General features: G+C 42.3%; 1 protein-coding gene across 1 annotated transcript in view; it reads left to right on the top strand.

Annotated features, from left to right (window-relative positions):
• Nucleotides 1–13,548, top strand: part of GLP2R (glucagon like peptide 2 receptor) — a 65,964-nt gene that overhangs the window by 28,733 nt on the left and 23,683 nt on the right. The window contains exon 9 of the mRNA XM_054571083.1: nucleotides 1,126–1,195. Within this exon, the coding sequence (XP_054427058.1) occupies nucleotides 1,126–1,195 (70 nt within the window). The remainder of the gene's footprint in view (nucleotides 1–1,125; nucleotides 1,196–13,548) is intronic.

The raw sequence follows: 13,548 nt of genomic DNA, 5'->3' as shown, positions 1-13,548 counted from the left end.
CTTCCTCTCTCCTTTCCTCTCTCTCTAGAAGCAATGAAAAATAAGAGTCCTTGTGTGAGAATAAAAAAAATATTAAATAAAATGTACCAAGGAATGTAGGTAAAATAATCTAAGATTTTTCTTATAATAATTAGTTCACGAATTTATTAAGTTACACCTGAAAATCAGCACCAATTAGCACAGAATTTACTCCATACCTTATCAGCAACCCTGCGTATGTAAGGATATAGGTACAAGGATAGTTATTGCCTCATAGTTCAAAGTAGGGGGGAAAAGCAAAATGAAATGGGTGAAAGTGGTCAGAAGTTTCAAAATTCCAGTTTAATTAAGTCCTGGGGATGTCATGTACTGCATGGTGACTATACTTAACACTTCATCACTGTACCTTTGAAAGTTGCTAAGAGAATGCGTCTGGGAAGTTCTTATTACAAGACAAAATTTGTAGCTCTGTGAGGTGATAGATGTTAACTAGACTTACTGTGGTGATTATTTTATAATGTATTCATATACTGAACCATTATGATTATGATTATGATTATGACATTATGATTATGAGGTGGAGATTGCCTCAGAACCATTATGTTGTACTCCTGAGACTAATATAATGTTAACATGTCAATTTAAAAAATAAAACAAAAAAAATCCCTAAACAGACCAAAAAAAAAAAATCCCTGAACACCCATCAATACTGGAATCAATGAATAAATTGTGGCATACCTATATTGTGGAATATTCTATACCTTTTGGCTTCTTGAGACTGAATCTCAACAGCACCTTGTTAAGCCTGTTGCTGAATAATGCAGGTCATGTGATCCCATTTTTTCCTCCAAATAATCACCACCCCAAAGTCCCCTATATAATTAAGAATTTACCTATCTGAGAGCACAGAGACAGTGTAGAAGGATACACACCAAGCTTTAGCGCACTTTAATGGTAAGAAAATCGGCACTGCTATACTGGCAGGAAGGAATTTGAGTTTGCTCTTCTCCTTTTCCGCCCCTCAGGACAAAACGATGGGCTGAAGGCAGGTGTTGAGTGTGAGCCTACTTTGTCCAGAGGGCAGGAGGCTTTTGAATTGAACCTTATCTCAATCTAAAGTCTTTTACTGTCTGCTCTTCGCTGTAGGTGCTGGGGAAAGAACAAGAATAAGAAAATCTGGTGGATCATCCGAGGACCCATGCTCCTCTGTGTGGCGGTAGGGAACATCCCATGCATCCCTTCTCCCCTCTGAGCTCAGCCGCTGTGGGGACCCCACCCCCTGCCGTCACCCGCAAGTTCCCTGGCTCAGGATGTGCCCGAGCCAGATCCCTTGAGCTGGGGGTAGGATCTGTGAATGAGAAGGAACGAGTTAGAAACTCCTTGTTCTGCTCTGGTTCAAGGACCTAAACTGCAGGTCTACCATGAGCCTTCTCTTTGTGTCTTTAAAGTATGTATAGACCTGTGCTCAGTGACCATGCATTGAATTGTTGCAATGGGTACAAGGCCTTGGGGATACGGGCCTCTTCGGTCATGGATCAGCCCAGGGGCAGCAAAGCTATTGGCTCGGGTCTTAATACCATTAGTAGGAGGGAGGGGAGACCAAGTGAGCTTCTTTCAGAGGAGGAAAACGCACACCCACATCCACCCGCAGCTGCGTTGGGCGGGGTTAGAGTCGGGAGATGCAGCTGCTCTGAGACCCTGAGGAGGAAGAGCCTTTATTCTGTGTGGCCCAGGTTTTGGTCACGATCCAGAGTCCTAAAGCTCTTTCAGATGACAGCTAGTGAGAATGAAATCTGCCCAAGAAGCACAGGGAAAAGACAGGGAGTTAGCGAACAGCAGGGAGGACTAGCGCGGTCCTGGAGGGAGGAGGAAAGCCTCCCTGCCTAAACAAAGCGGCGCCGACCCGGGAGCCCACCGGCCAGGCGTTGCCCTCTGTGCTCCACCCCCTTTCCTCTCCAGGAGGTTGCCGGGATTCCCTTTCTGTCATTTTATGTAAATAAGGTGGCATTTGTGGTTTCATGAAAGAAAAAGCTTGCTTTTATAGAAGGATGTCAATTATCCATCAATGATAGAAGGCAACTCTCTGCCCAGACCTGGGTATAACAGGGAGGATAAAAGTTCATAAGTGGCAAGAAAACCAAGAGCGTGGAGATGCCCTAGACAGTTCCAACGCCTGTGTCACATCCAACCCGGGCGGTGGCGGATGTGCTACTGGGAATCTCCCCCGACCCCCACCTGTCACTCCACACTCAGCTGAGAGCGTGTGCTCAACGTGAAGTCTGACCACATATGTCCCAAGATGAGATGACAGAGCATTATCTTGCCCTCGTAGGTGAGAACGTGGCTCCAGGAAGCACCCACAGAAACTAGCACACAGCACGAGTCCTGCCTCACCCTCACTCTGTCTGTCACTTCTCCGCAGCCACACCGTGCAGCTGTGGTCCCAGCACCCACCTCTTGGCTAGGCCCCTCCATGACAGCCCAGTGACATTTACTGAGCGCCTTTTACAGCTCGACCCCATTCTAAGTGCTTTGTGGGTAGGAACTCATTTACTCTTCCCACAAACCTCTGAGGTAGGTGCTACTGTGATGTTTCTCTTATTGGTGAGGACACTGAGGAAATGAGGAATCACTTGCTTAAATTCACAGAGCCAGCAAGTGGGGGCCCTGGAGCACAGCCCAGAGGGTCTGACCGCATGACACACCTATACCCACAATTCCAGGCTGCTGCCTCCAAAACAGGTACCGCCTCCAGCCCTTGCACCTGGGGTACTGACTGCTGCAGGCTCGTTGGAGCATTGGTGCCTTGCGTCAGATTCTCCCTGGGTTTGAACTCCCTCCCTCTGCTACATCGCCCACCTGGCTCCTGTACCTAGACACCCACCTCACAAAGTAGAAATGGTCACGCTCTCCTTTATGCCCTTCCTGGACCCTGTACAGACTTCTGCTGCAGCCTCAGCAATGTTTTATTGCGAGTATCTGTCTAAAAGCGGTCTGCTGGCACAGTGTGTCCCCTGTTCCGCTCATCCTGGCAGCGAGCCTGAGCATGTGGCAGGCTCCCTATACACTTTGGGGAACGTTTGTGGCCTCCACGGCTGGGCATGGGCAGACTTTCGCTAACCAGGCAGAACCAAGCAAGATGGAGGCCAGCAGGTTCAGGAGGCTCATTCCAGCTGGATCCCGAACATTCACTCTGCGGTCTGCCAGCGGCCTCATCCTTCTCAATCTTGGTTGCTCTTGGGATCACCGCGGTGTCTTTAAAAATTCTTTTGCATGGGTCTCAGCCCCAGAGATTTGTGTTTCACTGATCTCAGGTGTGGCCTAGGAAGTCTAAGGTATGGTCAGGGTTGAAAAGCATTTGCTACATTCTCCTTGCTCAGAGTATGGTCACCCGAGCCCTTGTTATAAATCCAGGTTCCCCCGCCCCAGCCCAAACCTGCTCAATCAGAATATACATTGTGACGACATTGCTAGGCGTCAGGCGCCCACTGAAGTCTGTGGCTCCCAAAGTTGGCGATCACGAGAAAACCTCACGGTATCTAATCCCCTGGAGCGCCACATCAGAAATTCTGGAGGCAGGCGCTGTTCTAAAAGCTCCCAAGGGATTAAAACAAACAGCTGGTGCTGGAACCACTACTCTGGACCTTGCTGCTTGGGCGGCTGTGGCTGACCGACCTGTGTGCTAGTCTCTGTGGGTGCTTCCTGGAGCCACATTCTCACCTACGAGGGCAAGAGAATGCTCTGTCATCTCATCTTGGATAAAATCACCCTCACATGCCGTCACTTCTACACCTCCGGTCACAGCCAGCTCCACGTAAATGGCCGCAGTCACCTGAGCTTGCCCGTTCTGGCGTCCACCTTCTGCTGCTGCTCGCTCCACCCAGTGGATGAGACCAAGGTCCCTCTACCACCACCCCAGCTGGAAACCCGGGGGGCCCATAGCTTCTGTCCTCTTCTTTCTGGCAACCTCCACTTGGAAGGTGTCTTGTCAAATCCTTCTGAAGATCCCTCCAAGCTGCCTCCTTTTCCTTGATCTTCAGTTCCTCCTGCAGACCGCTGCAAACACCTCCGGTCCGGTCTCCCTTCTTCATTCTTGCCCCCTCCCCCCGGCCCCGCAACCCATCCTCTGTATTGCAGCCAGAGAAGTCTTTCTGGAGCAAAATTTAACTTTGTCTCTTTTCTGCACGTGGCTTTTTAATGGCTTGTTGTCGCCCTCAGGCTCCTTGGTGTGGTAAGCACGGCCATTCCCTGCCTGGCCACCCCGCCGTGGGCATCCTTGCTGTATTTGTATGGAGACACTCAGTTTCCTAAACCCGTCCTGGTGTCCCCTCCCCTCGTGCTTTGCACATGCTGTCCCTCTGCCTGAAATGCCCACGGAGGGCCCCGTGTCCGCCCAGTGGACTCCCCTCCTCCTTGGAGACGGAGCCTTTTAGTAATCTCTTAATCTCCCAAATGAAGGAAAGGCAACAGGCATGTCTGGAAGGGATAATTTTACAGTCATCCCCAGGCCTGTAGAGGTCTTACAGAGGATGCTGCTGAACTATTGTTGTCTGTGTCCGCAGGGACTTGGACAGGAGGAAATGGGCTTGAATAGAAATGAGAAAAATTCCCCTTAGTCACAGGAAGAACATTTGACTCTGGACTGGTAGAACATTGACTTCATGGGAAAGGGCTTTGGGTGGCCCATCTCTACCTCTCCTGAAGAGCAGGGAGCTGAACCTGACACATTCCCAACCCACTCTGTTCTGGGATTCCAGGATTCTTCTGTACACTGGCTTCGTGGGTCCCAGGAGAGTGGAATTTGTGTCCTGTGAGCCATGAAAGGTAAAACAAAGGCTGTCCAGTGGAGCGAAAGGAGCCCAGCTGGGAGTCAGGAGGCTGGGTTTCATGACTAACTGAAGCGTGTTCTTTGGCTAAAATTAGAGTTAGACTACACCAGTGGTTCTTTTTTTAAAAAGTTTAATTTTACTATTTTTAATCTTCACCCAAGGATATGTTCATTGATTTTAGAGAGAGAGGAAGGAAGAGAGAGAGAGAGAGAGAAACATTGATCAGTTGCCTCCTGTGTGGGATGACAATTCGAACAACTGAGCCACTCAGACAGGGTGATTCTTGACCCTAAAGACGTTGACCATATCTGGGCAATTTTTACTTGTCACAACTGGGGTTGGGATGCTAATGGCATTTAGTGGGTGTAGGCAGTGGATGCTGCACAACACCTGCAGTGGACGGAACAGTCTCCACCATGGAGATCCATCCTGCCCCAAATGTCAGCAATGCTGAGGTGGAGGAACCCTACACTAGACAGAGGCTGCACATTAGAATGACTCAGGAGGCTTAAAAAAATACCCAGTCTGGATTTCACCTCAGATTGATGTAATCAGAACTTTTGCCATGTTGGGCTTCCTTAGCACTGGAATTATGTTTATTTGCTCTCTTGCACCTTCATTTAACATTTTTTGAGCACTCTTCCTGTTCTTGGCTTGGTTCTTTCCAGAAAAATAAAAGCATATGTCCCTATAGGTTCTGTCCTCAGGAAATTCAGGGTCTAATAGCTATCATTCTGAGACTCATCAGACCATGACTGAGCCAACCAATAGCTGCCTTCATGTTTGGTCATATGACCCAATGTTGCAGTTTTGCACTGACATGTGTAGATGTAACCCCGTCTTCAAAATATAATTCCTTTAACTACAATAAAGAAGGAACTTCCTGAGTTGGGTCCCTGAGACCACATGGAACAGAGCACCCCCGCCCCCGGCCCCGTTGCTGTAGATCATGAAATAAGCAAAACCAACCGAACAACAAACAGCCCTCCCCATCTTTACTGTGTCAAGAAAAAAAGAATTTCCTGACCCAAAATATTTTCTTGTTAAACTGAAGTACTAAAAAGTAACATAATAATCAAGATCAACACGATAGCAATCAGAGCACTTCACAATCTTTCTCATCTTGGCCAAATTTGGGTCTGGTGCCTATTTTCCGGGGCATGGAGCAGAGGTTTGTGGGGAACGCCAACTGTGCATGGTGAACAGAGCAGCGGAACCAAGGAATGTTTCCTATCCCAGACTCAGGCTCCCTGGTGAGCATCCCATTATTACAGCTGGGCTTCTGCCACCAGCTCCCAGACTGGGTCTGAATTTGTTGATCAGCATCTGGATTAATGTGGATGAATGTACATCGTGCTGGATTTCCAGACATATCAGCTCACTTTACCTGCTGCTCTCTTGATTCTTTCTGTTTCAGAAATAATCATAATGTGACAGCTTGAAAAATCCATATGCCTTTTGGGTCTTTCACCAGAAACAGAAATTAAATAACTCTCAACTCCTTCAGCATATACGGCTTCACTAACCTTTTACCCTTGAGTGTATATTTAGTATAGAACCTTACTGGAACAGGGTATATTCTTATAATCTAGTGGAAAATTCATACTTGATTAGTAGACTTGATTATTCCAACTTTTCAAGGACAGCCTTAGAAACTGAATAAACTGTTCAAGATTGTTCTATCCGTATCCTGATTCCTGGAGTTAACAGATTGGGCCCTCAATTGACAGGCTTTTTTGAGCCAATGAATTGAATCACATATTGGCTTTATAAAGTCACCAAGTCAAATACCTTCATTTGCTGTTACTCAATCCCTGTGACAGCCTCAGGACTTGACCAAGTTGAGGAGTTAGTAAAATTAGGCTTCGCTGGTCCTGTCCGCGTTCAGGTTCGCCCCTCACCAGGGGCCCAGGGGCTTTCTGTTACTCGGGTGTCCCAACACCTCCTCACCCCCCACTCCCCTCCTCTGAACACTTGCAATGGGAATTTCTCCCTACCTTGCATTTTCCTTCCTCGAAACTTACCTTTGTTGAATCCCATCTTCTGCTTTCCATGGTGAAAGTGTTGAATTCTTCATTTTGTAAAAATGAATGTGAATGAATGAATGAGAGAGAAAGGGCTCCCCCTTGTCCCCCAGTTGCTCCTTATCGTCTGTGTGATGTGCGCACTCCCGCAGGGCTCTTGCGGATGGCAGATGTTTTGACCCAAAAGAGTATCTCTACAGGTAGGCATTTTAATCCACACAGCAGGTCAGAGGAGGAGGGGCTTGAGGTAGGCGGAGGCATTCAGGTAGCTGAGGTGTCGCTCTGATTCCCGGCCATGCTGCCGACCACCTCTGCCAACCAGTAGGCCCAGATCTGAGCCCAGAAGTTGGGGTGCCAAAGAAGTGTCACCAGGACTGTTACATCTGATAATGCATTTTTTGGTACTGTCTAGGGAGCCTCATATGTTTGGGGTCCTAAGTGCTCCCATCTGGTCACAGAATCCAAGAAGCATTGGCTGGGTTCTTGAAAAGTTTTCTCCTTTGGCCCCTTTTCTGCTTATGCACAAATGACGAATAGCACCATCCAAATGTGATTGCTGACTCTTGTCGTCTGGGGAGCCAGGACGAACAGGGCTCCATGGCAAAGCAGGCTGGCGCTTCACTGCGTGGCAGTGAAGAGGCGCTTCCTCCATATGGCCCACTGGCTGGTGCCCATTTTCTACTGTCTGGTCCCTGGAAGACACAAAGAACAACAAATCAACCTGCTCCTCATCAGAGCCCGTCATTTCTTAGAAGACACCCTGATTGAAATTTGCTGAAATATGTGCCTTTCCCTTGTGAGGCTGACTTTCTAAGAAAAGCACCCAAGTTCAACAAATCACTAAGCCAAGAACACAATGTTTTCTGTTTGTGATGAAAACCAGATATCCCATTAAAGGAGACAAATCATTTGGTTACACTTAGCTTGTATTTAAGTATTCTGTTACTAAATATTCTTGGCTGAGAATCTCTGTCATTCCGGTTGGTGTGAGGATTAGTTAGCCTCTTGCCTAAAACTGTAGCCTTTTAGCTTTAAGCAAATCTTAACAGGTGTATGAGGATTCTGCAATTGCGTTTCCATATGTAGTTCAAGGGCTTATTTCTAGACAGGGACATTAAGATTGTGTTAACGCAACCACCGCATAGACTTTACTTCGTTAATTGTCACTCAGTTGCAGCCTCTATCAGCTCTTTCTCCATTGCATAGAGGCATTCTTAAGTCTTCTTTTTTCATATTTTATTTTTCAATTACACTTTACATTCAGTATCATTTTGTATTGATTTCGGGTATGTAGCAAAATGGTCCCTTGGCATTTAAAGTACCCACCTGGTACCATACATAGTTATTACAATATTATTGACTATGTTCTCTATGCTGTACTTTACATCCCCGTGACTATTTTGTAACTACCAATCTGTACTTCTTAATCCCTTCCCCTCTTTCACCCCGTCCCCAAATCTCCTCCCCTCTGACAACCACCAGTTTACTCTCTGTATCTATAAGTCTGTTTCTGTTTTGTTACTGTTCTTTAGATTTCACGTATAAGTGAAAAATAATACAGTATTTGTCTTTGTCTGACTTATTTCACTTAGCATAATACCCTCTAGGTCCATCCATGCTGTCCCAAATGGTAAGACTTCATTCTGTTTTGTGGCTGAGTAACATTCCATTGTATATACGTACTACTGCTTTTTTATTCATTCATCTATTAATGGACACTTGGGCTGCTCCCGTATCTTGGCTATTGTAAATAACACTGCAGTGAACATAGTGGTGCATATATTCTTCAAATTAGTGTTTTGGTTTTCTTTGGATATATACCAGAAGTGGAATTGCCTGGGTCAGAAGACGTTTTTTGAGAAACCTCCATACTGTTTACCACAGTGGCTGCACCCATCTGCATTCCCACCAACAGTGCACTAGGCTTCCCTTTTCTCCACATCCTTGCCAATACTTGTTTGTTGATTTATTGATGATAACCATTCTGAGAGGTGTGAGGTTATAGCTCATTGTGATTTTTATTACATTTCTCTGATGATTAGTGGTGTTGAGCATCTTTTTTATGTCTGTTGGCCATCTGTATGTTTTCTTTGAAGAAGTACTTACTCAGGTCCTCTGCCCACGTTTTAATTGAATTGTTTGTTAGTTTTTTAGTGTTGAGTTGTCTGAGTTTTTATACATTTTGGATATTAACCTCTTATTGGATGTATCATTGGCAAATACCTTCTTCCATTTAGTAGTTTTGTTGATGGTTTTGTTTGCTGTGCAAAATGCTTTCAGTATGATATAGTTCCATTTGTTTATTTTTTCTTTTGTTTTCTTTGCACAAAGTATATATCAGAAAAAGATATTGTTAAGAGAAATGTCAGAGAGTTTACTCTCTCTATTTTCTCCTAGAAGCTTTATGGTTTCAAGTCTTACATTTAAATTTTTAATCCATTTTGAGTTTATTCTTATATATGCTGTAGGAAGATGGTCTAGTTTCAGTTTTTTGCATGTATCTATCTAATTTTTCCAACACCATATAATAAATCCTATTTGATCATGGTGTATAATCTTTTTAATATATTGCTAGATTTGGTTTGCTAATATTCTGCTGAGGATTTTTGCTTGTATATTCATTATTTAGTTTAGGAATTATGATAATGCTGGCCTTGTAAAATGAGAGATTGGGAATCTTCCTTTCTGTTGTACGTTTTTTGAGAAAGAGAAATGTTAGCTCTTCTTTGAATGTTTGGTGGAATTCTTCTATGAAGCCATACAGACCAGGACTTTTGTTTGCTGGGAGTTTTTTGATTACTGCTTCAATTTCATTATTGTTATCAGTCTATTCAGATTTTCTGATTCTTCTTGATTCAGTTTTGGAAGAGTTTATGTTTTTAGGAATTTATCCATTTCATCAAGTTTGTCCAATTTGTTGGCACATAATCATTTGTAAGTTTCTTACAAACCTTTGTACTTCTTTGGTGTCTGTTGTTACTACTCTTCCTTCATTTTTTACTTTATTTATTTAGGTCCTCTCTTTTCTTCTTGATGAGTCTGGTTAAATATTTATCAATCTTGTTTACCTTTTCAAAGAACTAGTTCACCTTTTCAAAGAACTAGTTCTTGGTTTTATTGATCTCTTGTGTTTTTTTTAAACTCTTATTTTGTTTATTTCTTCTCTGATCTTTATTTTCTTCTACTTACTTTGGGCTTCGTTTGTTGTTTTTATTCTAGTTCCTTTATATGTAAGATTAGATTTTTTATTTGAAGATTTTCTTGTTTCTTCTGGTAGGCCAATAATGCTATAAATTTCTCAGGACTGCTTTGGCACGTCCCCTAGATTTTGGGATGTTATGTTCACATTTTTACCTATCTGATTATATCTTTTGATTTCATTTTTGATCTCATTGCTAACAACCCATTCACTGTTTAGTAATGTGTTATTTAGCCTCCAGGTGTTTGTGTATTTTTTCAGTTTTTCCTTGTACTTGTTTTCTAGTTTCAAATCATTGTGATCAGAGATGGTGCTTGATATGATTTCAGTCTTCTTACACTTATTGAGATTTGTTTTGTGGCCTAATATGTGTTCTATTGTGGAAAATGTCTCATGTGCACTTGAAAAAAATTTATATCCTGCTTCTTTGGGGTGAAATGCTCCGAAAATTTCAATTACATTCTGGTCTAATGTGTCATTTAAGGCTGTTGTTTCCTTTTTGATTTTTTGTCTGGAAGATCTATACCTTCAGGTCAATGGAGTGTTGAAATTTCCTACTATGATTGTATTACTTTTGATCTCACCCTTTCAGTCCATCAGTTTTTGCTGTATATCTTTAGGTGCTCCTATGTTGATGCATAAATGTTTACAAGGGTTGTATCCTCTTGTTGGCCTGAGACCTTTATCATTATGTAGTGTCCTTTCTTTTTTATTACAGTCTTTGTTTTAAAGTCTATTTTGTCTGATATAAGTATTGCTATCCCAGCTTTTTTTTTCCATTTCTATTTGCATGAAATACCTTTTTCCATCCCTTTACTTTGTCTGTGTGTATTTTTCAATCTCAAGTGGGTCTCTTGTGGACAGCATGTTTATGGGTCTTGTTTTTTTTTTTAAGTATATTTTATTGATTATGCTATTACAGCTATCTCATTTTTTTCTCCCCTTTATTCCCCTACACTCTGCACCCCCTCTGCCATCAGCATTTACTACCCCTGAGTTCATGTCCATGGATCATACATATAATAAGTTCTTTGGCTTCTCCATTTCCTATACTATTTTTTTTAATTTTTTTATTTTTAAATCATGTTTATTCTATTACAATTGTCTCAATTTTTCCCCCTTTACCCCCCTCCACCCATCCCACCCCCACCCCCTCTCCCACAGTCAATTCCCACTCTGTTGTCCATGTCCATGGGTCATTCATACATGTTCTTCGTTTATCTCCTTCTCCTTCTTTCCACCATTGTCCTCCTTCCCCATCCCCTCTGGTCACTTTCACTCTGCTCCATGTTTCCATGCCTGTGGTTTATTTTGTTGAATAGAGTCCACTTATAGGTGAGATCATATGGTATTAGTCTTTCACTAACTGGCTTATTTCACTTAGCATAATATTCTCCATTTCCATCCATGTTGTCACTAAAGGTAGGAGTTCCTTCTTTGTTTCTCTCTCTTTTTTAAAATGCAGATTTTATTTATTTATTTATTTATTTATTTTAAATGTCAAGATCCATTATAAAATATTAAAAAACTTAAATACATTTAAATCCAATTAAAACAACATGACACCAGCAGAGAAATTATCAAGTAGATCAATGAACTAAAATGAGCATTGTAGAAACAAATGCATATATCTGTCTAACAATGTAATATATGATTAAATTGATATTTCAAATCAATGGTGAAAATAAGGCTTATTCAACAAAAAAGGTGCATGGACCACTATTACTTGAAATAAAACAAATATAGAGCCCTATTTCACACACTATACAAAGAAAATTGAGGTGAGTTAAAAATCAACATATAAAATCTAAGGAGTTTTAGGAGAAAATGCAAAACACTATTTAGCTTACCCTGAAGTAACATATTCTAACCCAGAAGCTATAAAGTAAGATATTGACAATATGACCATATTAAACATTTAAGACTGTATAGTAATATATCTATAAAAAAGTTAAAGGACAAATAATAGAATAGGAAAATATTTGCAACACATCTAAAAAAGGGTTAATAGTTGTTTTTTTTTAGGGAAAAAATTCTACAAACCTTTAATCAAAAAATGGATAAAGAATATCAAAAAGTCATTTAAAGCTTTTTAAAGATAATAGAAATAGGAAAGAAATCTATAAAAACAGATCGTTTCAACCAATAATAAAGTAACAATTAAAATAACACATCATTGTCACAATCAGATTAAGTATTAAAAATATTGGTAATATCAAGTATTGGTGACTGTGAAAGGAACTGGGTATTCATAGATTCTTTTTCTTCATCTTCTTAAAGCAGCCCCTTTATCATATTTTGCAGTGCTGGTTTGGTGGCGGTATATCCTTTTAACGTTCTTTTGTCTGGGAAACTCCTTATTTCACCTTCCATTTTCATTGAGAGTCTTGCTGGGTAGAGCAGCCTTGGTTGCAGGCCTTTGCTTTTCATGACTTGGCATATTTCTTGTCACTCGCTTCTGGCTTGCAGTTTCTGTTGAGAAGTCAGCTGCTAGCCGTATTGGGACTCCCTTATTGTTATTACCTCTTTCTCTCTTGCTTCCTTTAGGATTCTCTGTTTGTCTTTGATATTTGCCATTTTAATGATGATGTGTCTTGGAGTGGGCCTCTTTGGGTTCCGCTCGAATGGGACCCTCTGTGCTTCCTGGACTCATGTGACTTTTTCTCTCCTCCATTTAGGGAAGTTTTCCATCATTACTTTTTCAAACAGGTTCTCTATCCCTTCTTCTTCTTCTTCTCATTCTGGTGTCCCTATTATATGGATATGGTTACGTTTCAAGTTGTCCTGCATTTCCCTATACACCTCTTCATTCTTTTTGAGTCTTTTTTCATTTTCTTGCTCTTTCTGGGAGCTTTTTTCTACTTTGTCCTCCAGCTCGCTTATTCAATCCTCTACTTCATCTAGCCTGCTTTTGATTCCTTCTACTGTGTTCTTCAATTCAGAAATTGTATTCTTCATTTCCTCTTGCCTCTTATTGATAGTTTCTATGTCCTTTTTCATGCTGATATAGTTTGCAGTAAGTTCCTTGTACTTTCCCAGTAGTTTTTTGTCATTCTCTCTGAGCTCACTGAACTCATTGAGCTTCCTTAAAACCATTGTTTTGAACTCAATATCTGATAGTTTACTTGCCTCTATTTCATTTAGTTCTCTTTCTGGGGATTCCTCCTTTCCCTTTGACTGGGGTGGGGGGAGTGTGTTTCTTTGTCTTCCCACTATTTGTGAGACTCTTCTTCTTTGCTTCTGCTTCTTAAATTGATCTGTCTTGATTTCCTGACTTTGTGGTGTGAACTTCTATAGTAGGAGACTGCTATTTTTTCTTTCTGGATCTGCCTCTGATGATGTCAGATGTTAACCCTGTGTGACCTTAGGCAGTCTGTTCAAGACTTCTGTTCTACTGTCTGTGGCTGTCTCCTTCAGCTGTTAATCTGGTCACTCTGCAGGTCAGCTTAGAGACACCACAGTGCGGGGCAGAGTCCCTGCTGGGGGCAGGGCTATTCTGCCCTTTCATGCTGCTGCC

This window comes from Pteronotus mesoamericanus, unplaced genomic scaffold (genome assembly GCF_021234165.1).
Source record: "Pteronotus mesoamericanus isolate MK-2021 breed Mesoamerican mustached bat unplaced genomic scaffold, CSHL_Meso_final contig_22, whole genome shotgun sequence".
NCBI classification, from domain to species: Eukaryota; Metazoa; Chordata; class Mammalia; order Chiroptera; family Mormoopidae; genus Pteronotus; species Pteronotus mesoamericanus.
This window is presented reverse-complemented; position numbering and strand designations above follow the sequence as displayed.